The sequence below is a fragment of the Manis javanica genome, chromosome 7 (assembly GCF_040802235.1).
Source record: "Manis javanica isolate MJ-LG chromosome 7, MJ_LKY, whole genome shotgun sequence".
NCBI classification, from domain to species: Eukaryota; Metazoa; Chordata; class Mammalia; order Pholidota; family Manidae; genus Manis; species Manis javanica.
In genome coordinates this window covers 105,373,441-105,392,254 of record NC_133162.1, presented here as the reverse complement: position 1 = coordinate 105,392,254, position 18,814 = coordinate 105,373,441, and the positions used below count along the sequence as shown (strand labels likewise).

At 37.6% G+C, this 18,814-nt stretch overlaps 1 protein-coding gene and 1 long non-coding RNA gene across 14 annotated transcripts in view; one reads left to right on the top strand and one right to left on the bottom strand.

The window, feature by feature from the left end:
• LOC140850473 (uncharacterized) overlaps positions 1-9,132 on the top strand; it is a 112,391-nt gene extending 103,259 nt beyond the window's left edge. For all 3 annotated transcript variants that reach the window (XR_012133367.1, XR_012133368.1, XR_012133366.1), the window contains one exon: positions 184-9,132. This is a non-coding gene — a long non-coding RNA (uncharacterized lncRNA). The remainder of the gene's footprint in view (positions 1-183) is intronic.
• The window catches only part of R3HDM1 (R3H domain containing 1), a 160,630-nt gene that overhangs the window by 71,577 nt on the left and 70,239 nt on the right, over positions 1-18,814 (bottom strand). For 9 of the 11 annotated variants that reach the window (XM_037020742.2, XM_073241375.1, XM_037020748.2 and 6 more), the window contains one exon: positions 16,692-16,982. The exons of 1 other annotated variant lie outside the window; for it this stretch is intronic. In XM_037020742.2, coding sequence (XP_036876637.2) covers positions 16,692-16,982 — 291 coding nt within the window. The remainder of the gene's footprint in view (positions 1-16,691; positions 16,983-18,814) is intronic. One more of the 11 variants, XM_037020746.2, reaches the window with a different exon arrangement.

The following is an 18,814-nucleotide window of genomic DNA, read 5'->3' as shown; positions in this document are numbered from 1 at the left end:
TGACTCAATTGGTGTTTTGAGAATACTAAATACAAAAACAACAGAATATGAAAGAAATAAAAGACAACCTAAGTAAATGGAAAAACATCCCATGTTCATTAAGGTGGAAGATGTAATAGTTTTAGATGGCAGTAATACCCAAAGAAATCTATAGACTCAAAACTCCAATGGTTTCTTTTGCAGAAATGGAGATCTTCCAATTCATATGGAATCAGAAGGGACCCAAACAGCCAAAACAACTTTAAAGACAAAGAACAAAGTTGGAGGACTCACAGTTACTGATTTTAAAACTTACTATAAAGGCATAGTAATAAAAAAATGCATGCAGTACAGGCATAAAGATAGAAATACAGAATAGTGTAAAAGTGAGAGTCCAGAAATAAACTCTTATATTTATGGTCAACTTATATTCAACAAGGGTATGACTATTCAATGGGAACAGAATAATGTCTTCAACAAATGATGCTGGAACAAATACATATATACATGCAAAATAATGAAGCTGGATCCCTAACCATATATCGTATGTAAAAACTAACTCAAAATGGATTTATGACCTAAATATAGGACCTAAGATCAGAAAACTCTCAGAAGAAAACATACAGATAAATCTTCATAACCTTGAATTGGCAATGGATTCTTAGATGACACCAAAAGCATGAGTAATAAAATGAAAAAAGGGATAAAGTAGACTTCATCAAAATTAAAAACTCTTATGCATTTAAAAATATCAAGAAAATGAACACACAACCTACAGGATAGGTAAACATATCTGCAAATCACACATCTGGTAAGGGTCTACTATCTAGAATATATAAAGAATTTACAACAAAGACAGTTATAATAACCAACAGTCTGATGAAAAAAATAGGCAAAGGACTTAAACATTTCTCCAAAGAAGATATATAATGGCCAAGAAACACATGAAAAGTTCATGAACATCACTTATCATTAGGGAAACGCCAAGTCAAAGTCACAGTGAGATACCCATTTCACATCCAAAGAATTATAATAACAATAAAAAAGATAAGTAACAAGTGTTGGAAAGAATGTGGACAAACTGGAACTGTAACACATTGCAGAAGGGAATTTAAAATGGTTCAGACACAACAAAAACCAGTTTGGCAGTTCCTCAAAAAGATAAACATAGAATTATCATATGATCCAGCAATTCTATTCCTAATTATATACTTAAAGAAATGAAAATAGATACATGAGCAAATACACGCACCCATGTTTCTAACAGCACTATCGGTAATAGGCAAAAGGTATAAATATCCCAAGCTTGCCAATTGTGTACAAATTGTGATACATACATACAATGATGTTATTCACATATACAAAGAAGTGAAGTATTGATACATGTTACATGTATTAACCCTGAAACACTGTTAAGTTAAAGAAGCCAAACACAGAAGGTAGTATTTTGCATGATTCCATTAATATAAAGGGTTCAGAATTGGTAAAACCATAGAGACAAAATGCAGATTGGTAGTTGCTGCCAGGGGCTGGGGGAAATGGGTATCAACTGCTAGGAGGGTGTAGGTTTCTTTTGGGGTGATGAAAACGTTTTGGAGCTAGAAAAGAGGTGATAGATGCAAAACACTGTGAATGTACTAAATCGTTCACTTTTAAAGAGTTTTGTTATGTGAACTTTATCTCAAAAAACAAATCACAAAACACTAAAATGATAACATACAAATTATTTTCAAGTGCAGTTGGATCATCCCCTGAGAGACTACATGCCAGGACATAAAATGAAACTCAACAAATTTCAAAACATTGAAATCTTTGAGGTTTGTTCTATGTCCACATGGAATAAAAACAAAAATAAAAGATAAGTTATATAGAAAGCCCCCAAATATTTGGAAATTAAACAACTCTCTCCTAAATCATGGGTCAAAAAAGTCATACACAAAAAAGAGAAAGTATTTTTAACTAAATGATAATAAAAATCAACATACTCAAATTTGTGGATTGCTGCTAAAATAGTGCTTACAGGGAAATTTATTGCATTAAAAAACATATTGGAAAAGAAAAACAAAGGGGTATGAAAAAGATGGTGGAGTAGAATGGCAAGGTAGAAACCTCCTTCTATACAGACACCAAGGAAGCAATACAGCAAATACAACTAACCCTGAAAACAACCTAATGGCTGCAGAACAGACCATTTATACCTGGTGAAGAAGAGAAGATCAGAGGGAGAAGGGTAAAAGTGGTAGAGCCATGATCCAGTGGGAGCCAAGCCCTTCCCCCATCCTAGTCCACATGTGTGAGGGAGAGGAATAGAGCAGGGGGGAATAAGTGCACAGGAATTCTGCACACCTGGCTCTGATCTACTCTGGAAACATTGTACTAGGCTTTGTGGATTAACAGGGCTGGACACCCTGTCAACTCTCACCCAGGGAGAGTTGGAGCACACTGGGAGGATGAGAATCCTGCTGCTTATGGAGGACAGGCACGTCCCGTTGGTCCCGCTGGGACCCAACACAGAGGTGGAAGTTTGAAAGACTTGCCAGCAGCAGGAAAGGTGCCAGAGGGGCAGGGGTCAGAGGGAGTACTCTCTGCAGAAGAAAGGGCAGGTGGGTGACACTTCCCCAGTTCTCGCTCAGGTCAACTGGTTGGGTGCTCAAGGGAGCCAGCCCCAGATTCTTCATTCTCCTCGCTGGTGCCTCAGCCCCAAAGTGCTTTGTTGCATGTACACCTGCATGCCTGCAAGCCCAGCCCACTAGGCCCAGCAGTGGACAGTTTGCTGCCTGGCAGGTACAGGCAGACATTGCCGTCTGGCAAGCAGAGGGAGGCTTTCCCAGCTTTCTTGGCCCCTCTCAGGTCAACTGATGAGGCATCTGCAGGAGCCAGAGCTAAATGCTGTTCCTCCTTGCTGGCTGCCCAGACCCATGCACTCCCCTGCACACTGCACTGCCCACCCTGTTGTCCCAGCAGCACTGCCACTGCTATTGGGAAGGCAGAGGGCGGCCCTGCCTATAGCAATTCTGGCAGGAGTGCCGCTGCATGGCTCATAAAGGGCTGGAAGAGGTGAGCTGCCAGCTATGGCAGACTGAGATCAGTCACTGCTGCAAGACAGGCAGAAAGTTGGCCTGGCCCACAATGATCCCAACAGAGGACCTCTACATGGCTCACAAACAGCATCTGCTGCCAGAGATCCCACCTGCCCTTTCTTCTGCAGAGAGCATGCCCTCTGACCCCTGCCCCTCTGGCACCTTTCCTGCTGCTGGTAAGTCTTTCAAACTGCCACCTCTGTGTTGGGTCTCAGCGGGACTGTTGGCAGCAGGCAGAAAGGTGGACCCACCTACAGCCCACAAAAAGCAACTGTGGCTCCACTCCAAAGAGCCAGGCACAGGTGAGCAGAGTCTTGAGCTTCTGGGCACCACAGGATGCCTTCTTGATAAATCCATTACTTTCTAGATGAGGAGGCATAGCAGATCTATCTAATGCAAATGAATAAGCACAGAAATCCAGACAAACTAAGGAGGCAGAGGAATATGTTTCAGACAAAAAAACAGGATAAGACACCAGAAGGAGGCTAAATGAAACAGAGATCACCTATCTTCTGGATAAAGATTTCAAAGTCACAGTCATAAATATGCTTAATTATCTGCAGAAAAGTATTGATGATCTCAAGTGAAGACTTCAACAGAGATAAAAAAGTTGAAAGCCACTCAGAGTTGAAGAATACAGTAACTGAAAAATACAACAGAGGGAATGAATAATAGGTTGTTCCAAGCACAGGGGACAATTAATATGGAAATTAGAGAACAGGAAAACAATGAAGCTGAGGAATGGAGAGAAAAAAGAATCTCTAGAAATAAGAGAATGCTAGAGAGCTGTGTGACAACTCCAAAAGAAACAATATTCACATAATAGGGGTATCAGAAGGAGAAAAGAGAGACAAAGGTGTATAAAGTCTCTTTGAAGAAATAATTGCTGAAAACTTCCCCATACCTGGGGAAGGACACAGACACTTAGGTTCTGGACGCACAGAGAGCCTACATCAAAAGGAACCCCAGGAAGACAACACCAATACATATAATAATTAAAATGACATAGATTAAGGATAATGAGAGGGTTCTGACAGCAGCTAGAGGGTGGCAAAAAGTACATATATCCGTAAGGCTATCAGCAGATTTCTCAGCAGAAACTGTACAGGCCAGAAGGGAGTAGCATGAAATACTTAATGTACTGAAATAGAAATTCAACCAAGAATCCTCTACCTAGCAGGGGTATATCATTCAGAACTGAGGTAGAGATTAAAAGTTTCCCAGCTAAATGAAAGTTAAAACAATTCACCACCACTAAATTGGCCCTACAGGGTATGTTAAAGGAACTTCTGTAAAAGATGTTCTTAAGCTTATTTTACACCAGTAAAAAGACATCCACAGTAAACGTAGTAGACCAATTACTTATTAAGCACGAATGAAAAAATAAAAAGCAAAGCAAAAAACCCCATAAAAATAGTAGAACCAACTATATACAAATCAGTCAAGGGATACACAAAAAAATCAGATTATTAAATTTAATACATAAAATGTGGAGGAGGAAGAAGAATACAAAAGAAGAACTTTTAGATTGTGCTTGCCATACAGGGACCATCAACTTAATATTGACTGTTACATATTTAGGAAACTATCCATGAAACCTATGGTAACCACAAACACAAAGCCAGTAATAGACACACAAAAAAAGAAATCCAATCATTACCAAAAGAAAACCCATCAAACAACAAGAATATAAGAGAGGAAGAAAGGAACAGGGAGGAACTACAAAGACAAACAATTAATAAAATGGCAATAAGTACTACCTATCATAAATTATGTTAAATGTTAAATGGATGGAATGCACCAATCAGAAGACACAGGGTGGCAGAATGGATAAAGAAACAAGACCCATCTATATGCTGCCTACAAAAGACACATTTCAGACCTAAAGACATACATATATAGACTGAAAGTGAAGGGATAAAAAAAGATATTCCATGTAAATAATAGGGAGAAAAAAGCAGGAGTAGCAGTATTTATATCAGACAAAGTAGATTTCAAAACAAATAAAGAGACAAAGAAGGACATTACATAATGATAAGGGGAGTATATAATAATTGTAAATATCTATGCACCCAAATAGGAGAACCTAAATATGTAAAAGAAATACTAACAGAACTAAAGGGAGAAATAGACAGCAGCTCAATTATACCAGAAGATTTTAACATCCCACATACATCAATGGACATATCATCCTGACAGAAAATAAATAAGGAAACAGAGGCATGGAACAACACAATAGAACAGATGGAATTAACAGATATACACAGAACATTCCACCCAGAAGCAGCAGGATACACATTTGTCAAGTGCACATGGAATGTTATTCAGATTAGAAAACATAGTAAGCCACAAAAAGAGCCTTAATAAATTAAAAAAGATTCCAATTGTATCAAGCAAATTTTCAGACCACAGTGCTATGAAACTAGAACTAAACTGCACAAAGAGAACAACACCACAAACAAATGGAGGCTAAGTGACATGCTTCTAAGTAGTCAATGGATCAATGACCAAATCAAAGTAGAGATCAAGCAATACATGGAGACAAATGAAAACAAATATACAACAGTTGAAAATTTGTGGAACGTCACAGAAGTGGTTTTAAGAGGAAGTACAGAGAAATACCTCAAGAAACAAAAACAATCCCGAATAAACTGTCTAAACTCACAATTAGAGAAACCAGACAATGAAGAACAAATGAAACCTGAAGTTAGTAGATGGAGGAACATAATAAAGATCAGAGCAGAAACAAATAAAATAGAGAAGAATAAAACAGTAGAAAAAAATAAACAAAACCAGAGCTGGGTCTTTGAGAAAATAAACAGAATAGACAAACCACTAGCCAGACTTACCAAGAAAAAAAAAAAAAAAGAGTACACAAATAAAATCAGAAAGAAAAAGGAATAGTTACAGCAGATACCACAGAAAGACAGAATTATTAGGGAATTATATGAAAAATTATATGCCAGTAAGTCAGATAACCTAGAATAAATAAACAAATTCCTAAAAAAGTACAACCTTCGAAGACTGATCCAGGAAGCAGGAGAAAATCTGAACAGACCAATTACATGTAACAAAATTGAACTGGTAATCAAAAAACTCCAAATAAAACCACAGGACCATATGGCTTCACAGTTGAATTCTACCAAACATTTAAAAGAGAGCAGTACCCATCCTTCTTTTAAGTATTCCAAAAAGTAGAAGAGGAGGGAATACTTCCAAACTCATTATATGAAGCTGGCATCATGCTAATACAAAAACCAGACAAAGATACTGCAATAAAGAAAATTATAGGCCAATATCTCTAATGAACACAGATGCAAAACTCCTCAGCAAAATATTAGCAAACCGAATTAAAAAATACATCAAAAGATCATCCATCATGACCAAGTGAGATTTATTCCAGGGATGTAAGATGGTACAATATTTGTAAATACATCAGTTTTATATACCACATTAACAAAAGGAAGGACAAAAACCGTATCATCATCTCAACAGATGCTGAAAAAGCATTTGAAAAAATTCAACATACATTCATGATAAAAACTCTTAACAAAGTAGGTATAGAGGTTATGTACCTCAACACAATAAAGACCATATACAAACCCACAGCTAACATCATACTCAGTGGTGAAAAGCTGAAAACTCTTCCTCTAATATCAGGCAAAACAAGGATGTCCATTCTAACCATTTTCATTCAACATACTACAGGAGGTCGTAGCCATGACAATCAGACAAGATAAAGAGATAAAAAGGTATTCAAACTGGTAAGGAAGAAGTAAACCTATCACCATTTGTAGGTAACAGGATACTATATATATATAGAAAACTCTGAAGACTCCACCAAAAAACTATTAGAACTAATAAATCTTAGATTCACCAAAGTTGCAGGATTCAAAATTAGTACACAGAAATCTGCTGTGATCCTATATACTACAAACAAACTAGCAAAAGAGAAATTAGGAAAAGAATTCCATTTACAATTGTATCAAAAAGTATAAAATACTTAGCAATAAACCTGACCAAGGAGGTGAAAGACCTGTACTCTGAAAACTGTAAGAAACTCATGACAGAAATTAAAGAGGACACAAATAAACACAAATTGATCCCATGCTCATGGACAGGAAGAATCAATACTGTCAAAATAGCCATCCTGCCCAAAGCAATTTACAGATTCAGTGCAATCCCTATCAAAATTCTAACAGCTTTTTTCAGAGAACTATATAACAAATAGTTCTAAAATTCATATTGAACCACAAGCGTTTCCAAATAGCCAAAGCAATCCTAAGAAAGAAGAGGAAAGCTGGGAGGATTATGCTCCCTGACTTCAAATGCTACTACAAAGATTCAGGAATCAAAACAATATGGTACTGGCACAAGAACAGACCCATAGATCAATGGAGAAGAACACAGAGCCAAGATATAAACCGATGCATATACATATACAATATACATATACGATGCAATTCATATACGATAAAGGAGCCATGAACATACAATGGGGAAAAGACAGTATCTTTAATAACTGGTGTTGGAAAAACTGGACAGCTACATGCAAGAGAATAAAACTGGGTGACTGCCTAACTCCGTACGAAAGTATCTGAAATGGATCAAAGGCCTAAATGTAATTCATGAAACCATAAAACTCTTAGAAGAAAACAGAGGCAAAACTCTCTTGAACATAAGTATGAGGAATTTTTGTCCTGGATACATCTCCTTGGGCAAGGAAAACAAAATAGAAAATGAACAAGTGCGACCAAATCAAATGAAAAAGCTTCTGTACAACAAAGGACACTGTCAGCAGAACAAAAAGGGAACCTACAGTATGGGAGAATATATTCACAATGAATTTATCTTTGAAGGGGGTAACATACAAAATATATAAAGAGCTCACATACCTCAATACCAAAGAAAACAAATAACCCAATTAAAAAATGGGTGGACAACCTTAAAAGATATTTCTCCAAAGAAGAAATACAGATGTGAAAAGATGTTCCACATCACTAATCATCAGGGAAATGTAAATCAAAACCACAATGAGATATCACCTCATAACAGTAAGGATGGCCTCTACTGAAAAGATTAGAATTTACAAGTTGACGAGGAAGGGGAGAAATGGGAACCCTCCTACACTGTTGGTGGGAGTGTCAAAAGGTGCACCCACTGTGAAAAACAATAGAGGTTCTTTAAAAAATTAAAAATAGAAATGATGGAGAGGAGCCAAGATGGTGGCATGAGTAGGGCAGTGGAAATCTCCTCCCAAAACCATATATATTTTTGAAAATACAATAAATACAACTATTCCTAAAAGAGAGACCAGAAGATACAGTACAACAGTCAGGCGACACCTACATCTGCGAAAACTCAGCACCTCATGAAGGGGGTAAGATACAAGCTGTGGCCTGGTGGGACCTGAGCGCCCCCCCAACCCCAGCTCCCTGGCAGAAGGAAAGGAGTTGAAGCGGGGAGGGAGTGGGAGCCCAGGACTGATAAATACTGAGCCCTAGTCATCTGCACTGGGAGGGCAGACACAGTGCATGGTGTGCTGGATATTAGGGAAACGGAACAGTAAAATCTGCGAGTGGGTCCCCGCAGCTGGCGCCCCTCAGACAAAAGAAAAGTGAGCACTTTTTGAAAGTCTTAAAGGGACAGGGGCCTCACAGCTGGACGGAAGCAACCTGGTACACTCAGCTCAGCAGCTGGGAATCCCGGGAAAAGCCGGGCACCCTAACCCATGTGAGGCAGTGCAGCTCGGAGGCCCATCATGGCGATAAATAGCCTCCCATCAATTCCCCTCTGGCGCAAACCCGCCATAGCAGGGGAGCAGCATGAGAGCGGCCCTGACCACAGCAAGCGCCCAGAGCCTTCTCCACAACCACCTGGGCCAAACTTAGAGGCCTCACTGGCGTGAGGCTGCCCAGCTCAAACCGCTAAGGGTCGCTGTTCTCGCAGGAGAGGAAGGTGACCAGCAAGCAAGAAAGGACTTTGCTCTCCCAGCTGACACACGTGCCAACTGTGCACGACTACCTCTATCACCATGAAAAGGCAGAAGAATTTGATCGAGACAAGAATAACCCAGAAAATCCCTGAGAGGGAGCCTGGGGAGATAGATTTAACCAATCTTCCTGAAAAAGAATTCAAAATAAAGGTCATAACCATGCTGATGGCCCTGCAAAGAAATATGCAAGAGCTAATGGATAAAGTAGGGACGGAGAATACAGAAATAAAAACAATCTCTGGAAGGATTTAAGAGCAGACTGGATGAGGTGCAAGAGGCCGTTAATGGAATAGAAATCAGAGAACAGGAACACAGAGAAGCTGAGGCAGAGAGAGATACAAAGATCTCCAGGAATAATAGAATATTAAGAGAACTGTGTGACCAATCCAAACAGAACAATATTTGCATTCTGGGGTATCAGAAGAAGAGAGAGAAAAAGGGATAGAAAGTGTATTTGAAGAAATAATTTGAAGAAAACTTCCCCAAACTGGGGGAGAAAATAGTCTCTCAGACCACAGAACTCCCAACAGAAGGGACCCAAGGAACACAACAGCAAGACACATAATAATTAAAATGGCAAAGATCAAGGACAAGGACAGAGTATTAAAGGCAACCAGAGAGAGAAAAAAGGTTACCTACAAAGGAAAACCCATCAGACTATCATCAGATTTCTCAACAGAAACCTTACAGGCCAGAAGAGAATGGCATGATATATTTAATGCAATGAATCAGAAGGGCCTTGAACTAAGGATACTGTATCCAGCATGATTATCATTTAAATATGAAGGAGGGATAAAACAATTCCCTGACAAGCAAAAGTGAAGGGAATTTGACTCCCACAGACCACCTCTACAGGGTATTTTAGAGGGACTGCTCTAGATGGGAGCACTCCTACACTAAATTGATGTCACCAGAGAAAATAAAATCACAACCAAATACTAACTAAAGGCAAAAAATCAAATCAACTACTCAGAAAAGCAGTCAAAGGAAACACAAAAGAATACAGAATAAAACACCTAACATATAAAGAATGGAAGAGGAGGAATAAGAAGGGAGAGAAATAAAGAATCATCAGACCATGTTTGTAACAACTCAATAAGCAAGTTAAGTTAGACAGTAAAGAAGCTAACCCTGAACCTTTGGTAACCACGAATCTAAAGCCTGCAATGGCAATAAGTACATATCTTTCAGTAATCATCCTAAATGTAAATGGACATAATGCACCAATCAAAAGACACAGAGTAATAGAATGGATAAAAAAGCAAGACCCACCTATATGCTGCTTCCAAGAGACTCACCTCAAACCCAAAGACATGCACAGACTTAAAGTCAACGGATGGAAAAAGGTACTTCACATGCAAACAACAGGGAGAGAAAAGCAGGTGTTGCAGTACTAGTATCAGACAAAATAAGACTTCAAAACAAAGAAAGTCACAAGAGATAAAGAAGGACATTACATAATGATAAAGGGGTCAATCCAAAAAGAGGATATAACCATTGTAAATATATGTGCACCCAATACAGGGGCACCAATGTATGTGAAACAAATACTAACAGAATTAAAGGAGGAAATAGAATGCAATGCATTCATTTTAGGAGACTTCAACACACCACTCACTCCAAAGGACAGATCCACCAGACAGAAAATAAGTAAGGACACAGAGGCACTGAACAACACACTAGAACAGATGGACCTAATAGACATCTACAGAACTCTACACCCAAAAGCAACAGGATGCACATTCTTAAGTGCACATGGAACATTTTCCAGAATAGACCACATACTAGGCCACAAAAAGAGCCTCAGTAAATTCAAAAAGATTGAAATCCTACCAACCAACTTTTCAGACCACAAAGGTATAAAACTAGAAATAAATTGCACAAAGAAAACAAAAAAGCTCACAAACATATGAGGCTTAACAACATGCTCCTCAATAATCACTGGATCAATGACCAAATTAGAATAGAGATCAAACAATATATGGAGAAATATGGCAACAATAGCACAAAGCCCCAACTTCTGTGGGACGCAGTGAATGCAGTGCTAAGAGGAAAATATATAGCAATCCAGGCCTATTTAAAGAAGGAAGAACAATCCCAAATGAATAGTCTAAAGTCACAATTATTGAAACTGGAACAAGAAGAACAAATGAGGCCCAAAGTCAACAGACGCAGGGACATAATAAAGAACAGAGAAGAATTAAATAAAATTGAGAAAAATAAAACAATAGAAAAAATCAATGAAACCAAGAGCTGGTTCTTTGAGAAAGTAAACAAAATAGATAAGCCCCAGACAGACTTACTAAGAGAAAAAGAGAATCTGCACACATCAACAGAATCAGAAAGGAGAAAGGAAAAATCACAATGGACCCCACAGAAATACAAAGAATTATTAGAGAATGCTATGAAAACCTATATGCTAACAAGCTGGAAAACCTAGAGGAAATGGACAACTTCCTAGAAAAGTACAACCTTCCAAGACTGACCAAGGAAGAAACAGAAAATATGAACAGACGAATTACTAGCAAGGAAATTGAAGCAGTAATCAAAAAACTACCCAAGAGCAAAACCCCGGGCAGATGGATTTACTGTGGAATTTTATTAGACATACAGAGAAGACATAATACTCATTCTCCGTAAACTTTTCTAAAAAATAGAAGAGGAGGGAATACTTTCAAATTCATTCTATGAAGCCAGCATCACCACAATACCAAAACCAGGCAAAGACACCACCAAAAAACAAAATTACAGACCAATATCCCTGATGAACATAGATGCAAAAATACTCAACAAAATATTAGCAAACCGAATTCAAAAATACATCAAGAGGATCATACACCATGACCAAGTGGGATTCATCTCAGGGATGCAAGGATGGTACAACATTCGAAAATTCATCAACATCATCCATCACATAAACAAAAAGAAGGACAAAAACCACTTGATCATCTCCATAGATGCTGAAAAAGCATTCAACAAAATTCAACATCCATTCAAGATAAAAACTCTCAACAAAATGGGTATAGAGGGCATGTACCTCAACATAATAAAGGCAATATATGATAAACACACAGCCAACATCATACTGAACAGCAAGAAGCTGAAAGGTTTTCCTCTAAGATCAGGAACAAGACAGGGATGCCCACTCTCCCCACTGTTATTCAGCATAGTACTGGAGGTCCTAGCCATGGCAATTAGACAAAACAAAGAAATACAAGGAATCCAGATTGCTAAAGAAGTCAAACTGTCACTATTTGCAGATGACATGATATTGTACATAAAAAACTCTAAAGACTCCACTGCAAAACTACTAGAATATCGGAATTCAGCAAAGTTGCAGGATACAAAATTAATACACAGAAATATGTGGTTTCCCTATACCCTAACAATGAATTAACAGAAAGAGAAATCAGGAAAACAATTCCATTCACAATTGCATCAAAAAGAATAAAATACCCCCTAAAAACTAAAAGACTCTCTTAAGAGAAGTTAAAGAGGACACTAGCAAATGGAAACTCATCCCATGCTCTTGGCTATGAAGAATTAATATCGTCAAAATGGCCATTCTGCCCAAAGCAATATACAGATTTGATGCAATCCCTATCAAATTACCAACAACATTCTTCAATGAACTGGAACAAATAGTTCAAAAATTCATATGGAAACACCAAAGACCCCGAATAGCCAAAGCAATCCTGAGAAGGAAGAATAAAGTGGGTGGGAATCTCGCTCCCCAACTTCAAGCTCTACTACAAAGCCACAGTAATCAAGACAATTTGGTACTGGCACAAAAACAGACCCACAGACCAGTGGGACAGAATAGAGACTCCAGACATTAATCCAAACATATATGGTCAATTAATATACGATAAAGGGGCCATGGACATAGAATGGGGAAATAACAGCCTCTTCAACAGCTGGTGTTGGCAAAACTGGACAGCTACATGTAAGAGAATGAAACTGGATCACTGTCTAACCCCACACACAAAAGAAAATTTGAAATGGATCAAAGACCTGAATGTAAGTCATGAAACAATAAAACTCCTAGAAAAAAACATAGGCAAAAATCTCTTGGACATGAACATGAGTAACTTCTTCATGAACATATCCCCCAGGCAAGGGAAACAAAAGCAAAAATGGACAAGTGGTACTACATCAAACTGAAAAGCTTCTGTACAGGAAAGGACACCATCAATAGAACAAAAAGGTACCCTACAGTATGGGAGAATATATTCATAAATGACAGATCCAATAAAGGGTTGACAGGATTGACATCCAAAATGCATAAAGAGCTCATGCACCTCAACAAACAAAAAGGAAATAATCCAATTAAAAAATGGAAAGAGGAGCTGAACAGACACTTCTCCAAAGAAGAAATTCAGATAGCCAACAGACACATGAAAAGATGCTCCACATCGCTAGTCATCAGAGAAATGCAAATTAAAACCACAGTGAGATATCACCTCACACCAGTAAGGATTGCCACCATCCAAAAGATGAACAACAAATGTTGGCGAGGTTGTGGAGAAAGGGGAACCCTCCTACACTGCTGGTGGGAATGTAAATTAGTTCAACCATTATGGAAAGCAGTATGGAGGTTCCTCAAAAAGCTCAAAATAGAAATACCATTTGACCCAGGAATTCTACTTCTAGGAATTTTCCCTAAGAATGCAGCAGCCCACTTTGAAAAAGACAGATGCACCCCTATGTTTATCGCAGAACTATTTACAATAGCCAAGAAATGGAAGCCACCTAAGTGTCAATCAGTAGATGAGTGGATGAAGAAGATGTGGTACATATACACAATGGAATAGTATTCAGCCATAAGAGGAAAACAAATCCTATGATTTGTAATAACATGGATGCAACTAGAGGGTATTATGCTCAGTGAAATAAGTCAGGTGGAGAAAGACAATTACCAAATGATTTCACTCATCTGTGGAGTATAAGAACAAGAAAAAATGAAGGAAGAAAACAGCAGCAGAATCACAGAACCCAAGAATGGACTAACAGTTACCAAAGGGAAAGGGACTGGGGAGGATGGGTGGGAAGGGAGGGATAAGGGTGGGGAAAAAGAAAGGAGTCCTTACAATTAGCATGTATAATGTGGGTGGAGGCATGGGGAGAGTTGTGCAGCACAGAGAAGACAAGTAGTGATTCTACAGCATCTTACTATGCTGATGGATAGTGACTGTAATGGGGTTTGCTGGGGGCAGGTGGTGAAGGGGCGTGTCTAATGTTCTTCATGTAATTGTAGATTAATGATACCAAAAAAAAAAAAAATAGAAATGGCTTTCAACCTAGTAATTCCACTTCTAGGAATTTACCCAAAGGAAATAAAATCCCTGATTTGAAAAGGTATACACATCCCCATGTTTACAGGTGCATTATTTACAATAGTCAAGATATGGAAGCAACATAAGTGTCAATGAATAGATGAATGGATAAAGAAGATATGGCACATATACACAATGGAATATTATTCAGTCATAAAAAAGAAAGAAATTCTGCCTTATGTTACAACATAGATTGGGTCGAGAGGATGTTAGGATAACTGAAACTAAGCCAGGCGGTGAAAGACAAATACTGTATGATTTCACTTTTTTGTGGAATCTCAAAATAAAAAAAACAGAACGAACGAAAAATAGCAGTAGACTCACAGACACTGAGAGGTGACTGTTGGTTATCATGAGGGAGGAGTTGGGATGGGTGTGTGCAGAGTGGGTGGGAGATAAAAGGGCACAAAGTTCTTAAATTATTATAAAAGTTGGTCATGGCAGCATTGAGAATACAGCCAATGATCCTATAACACTTATGTTGACAGACAGAAACCATACTAGTGGGGGTGAAGATTTAATAATATGGGTAACTGTTGAACCACTGTGTTGTATATTTGAAATCAATTTAAGATTGTATATCAATGATACCTAAATAAAAAAAGAAAGAACAATCTAACAATTAACCTTAAGAAGCCAGAAACAAAGGAGCAAATTAAAAGCAAAATGGAAGGATACATGTAGAAAGTAAAAATAGATGAACACATTAGTGAACTCAGCAAATGTTTAGGAAGAAACATCAATCTCACAAAAACTCTTTTTAAAAATAAAGGAGAGAACAATATCCAACTCATTTTGAGGCTAGTACCACTGTTTCCTTACATCCTGAAAAAAACTTGTACAAGTAAACTACAGACCAATATCCTTGAACATACATGCAAAAATCCTTAAGAAGGTATTAGCAAATCGAATCCAGTGATACATAAAAGATATTGTTATCATGACAAAGTGGGTTATGTTCCAGAAATGAATGGCCAATTTAACATTCAAAAGTTGGTCAACAGAATTCACTATATTAACAAAGGGGAGATGTGGCATGATGACCCGAATAGATGCTGAAAAAACATTTGAGAAGATTTAAGTCATTCATGCTGAAGACTTTCTGCAAATTATAAGAGAACTGCCTTAACCTGTCACAGTTCATGATGAAGACTGAATGCTTACCCTGACGACTGGAAACAAGGGAAGAATACGTATAGCTCAATCTTGAACAACATTGGGGTTGGGGTGCTGACCTCTCATACAGTCAGAAATCCACGTACAAGTTCTGACTCCCCCAGAATTTAACTACAAACAGCCCATTGTTGACTGGAAGCCTTACTGGTAAGATAAATAGTGAATTAACATGTATTTTGTATGTTACATGTATTATATACTGTATTTTTACAATAAAGCTATTGAAAATGGTTTTTCAAATTATCAGAAAAAAATTTTCCAATATATTTATTGAAAAACATCTGTGTATAAATGGACATGCATAGTTCAAGGGTGAACTATACTTTCAAATATATCGTCAAGTTAATATGTGGATTGTAGGGATTTTACTTCCTCTATTTGTGCTGTGAGTATATTTATCATTGGAGCTCCCAGCTAATTCAGTAAGGCAAGAAAAAGAAAAGGCAGAGCAGTTGAAAAGGATAATATATGTGGAAATGACCTCTAAATAGGAATCCTAAGCAGTGTACAAAAGAAGTAGTAGGATAATTCAATTTAGAAAATGTGCAGGATATAAGATCAATATATACAGTCAACTTTATACTAGAAAATAATACATAGAAAATGAAATTTTAAAATAATCTCCTTTAGAGTAGCATTTAAAAACATTAAGTACTTATGGAGATATTTAATAAAGTATGTGCAATATGTGTACAATGAAAACTACAAAATACTGTTGAGAAAAATCAATGAACATCTAAGTAAATGGAAAGAGAGAACTTTGTTTCTTAACACCTCAATACCCTTAGGATGTTAATTCTCCCCACACTGATCCATTCTCCTTGAAATGCATGATTTAATTCTTATAGTGCATACACTTTATTGTGTTTCTCTCAAGGTAATTAAAACAACAAAAACCTCTCAGAATCAAAAGGAAACTCAAAGGTCATATAGTTGAAGCATCCATGATGAAGTGGGCACCAGTTATATGGCTGCCTGGCATGCACTTGAAAATCTCCATGACAAGCTTTGTTTACACATTCTCAAGAATTCTCTCTATGCAAAATTAAAATGAGCTCTGCAAGGTTAAAACTGATCTTAAATGAGAAGCTACCATGGGAGAGAGAAGATGAAAAAGGGATTTACTTGTGGTGAGGGCTGCTGAATATAACCCTGCTGCTGGAGCATGGGTTGGCTGACAGGATGACCAGAGGCAGAATAGCCAGCAGTTGGGATGGGCTGCCCTGGGGGTAAGGGAGGCGGAGGAGGCGGTGGTGGCGGCGGTGGTGGAGGGGCAGCCGTCATGATATAACCCGACTGCTGCGGGGACTGAAGAACAACAGTGGACTGGAACATAGTGGCATGAGCGTCAGAACCATCTGCAGAGGGCTGGCGGGCAAGGCTCATATGGCTAAACTGAGACCCAAGGTTGTCCTGCTAGAAAAGGGAAAAGTTAGAAATCAGTAAACCATCCATACACTGACCAAACTTATCAAAGATAATACTTCATATATTTTAAGATGATTTGCAGTGGTATGTAACATGGAAACTATTTATCTACAGACATGCTTTAGTAGAACAGCTTCAAAAAATTAGAACCCTAAGGCAGAAAGGTAGGAGTGTTACAATGTTGTCATTAACAAATTACTTATATATCTAGTGGAAATGCATAGCATGAAGAATATAAAAACATTTCTAAATAAAAAAATGAAAAAATACTTATTTAATGAAGATTAAAGGCACATTAGAATGTGGAAGTGAAACTGCACAGTTTTCTATTATATAATTAACATTTTTTTCTGGAAGGGCTTAAAAGACCACATAACTAGCAAGGTACAGTACTAATTACTTTTCACTCTGAATCATCGCCTCTCTTCTTAGAAGGCAAGGTTTAGGTTCTATGCATTTTTGTACCTCCTATCCTACCTAACAATCAAATATACGAGTAGAAATAAAATACCTGAAATCCACCCACTTTGGTCTTCTGTCTAATCTTTCAAAATTAATTTGACCATAAATTTTATTCTTTCCCTAGGTTTTTAGTCTGTTTATAAACTCCAATGTTAAGATAAATGTAATCCAAATGAGTTTCCTACTGTTTTTGCTACTTGGTGAGCAGGCAATGGTGCCCAACCAAGAAAGACAAGGTTATGATTTATATGCCAACTGACAAATGTCTTGTCTGACTTAACATCACAACGACCAGTTGTGAATAATTAAATAATATCACTAAAATGATAATAACAGGGTTAAAATGGCATTCCATTGCTCCCAAGAAGCCACAGATTGGGAACAACATGTATCACATTTTGTTAAGAGAATTTTGAAAAAAAGTTACTTGAAGAATTGTAGCAATTGAGTTGTCAGATCAAAGGTGACATGCAATTTTTAGTCTGCTGGATGTTGCAAAGAAAATTACAGTTATGCAAAAGATAAGGGACTGACATAGGGAAACCTGATTTGATTATTGTAAATACATGGTTTTACTCTTCCCAAGTGATAGCTCTGACATTTCTAGCACTATTAGCCTAAATCAATGAATAGTTTCAAAAGGAGAAAATATACTCAAATATACCTATTACTTGTAATTATAAAGTAATATGGCCAAATATTTTAAAAAGCAGTACCGTAACTATATACTGCCATCAGAGTCATCATGGCAAGAAGGTATTTCTTATTTCAATGATCTGCCATTTTTCAAAACACTTTTGAGTCTTTGAAGCTTTTTTTTAAAAAAATGTTTTCAGCCTTCTCAATACTGGGCAAAATTTCATTTTTTTCAGACTGAAAGTGATTTTCAAAAGATTATTCAGAGCCAAGGCTGGCAAATGAGGCACTCTGACCCCAACTCACAACAAAAATATCCTAATGAAGCAAAACATTTCTTAAAAGCTGACTTTAAGATGTAGCTTATAATGTAACTTGGGAAGCAATTCAAAAGGGGATGGCATATAGTGTGAAAAATTTAACACCATTATTGGGGAAAGTATATAGGCTGTTGAGGGGAAGGAAACTAACATTCACTGGATACCTATTATCATATTAGGCATTATACAGGAAGTACTTTACACACTGTTGTTTCATGTGTTTAGTAACTACAGAAGGTCATACAGAGAACATCATACAGAGAACACATGGCAGTGGTGTGTCTAAGCTCTTACAGAGAGGTATAACTTGGGGCATACTTGGGTTAAAGAAGGCACCATTATTTTACACTCAGTTAAAGTATCTAGAGATCTCCTTTCGAAATAAACTAAGGAGGATGTCTT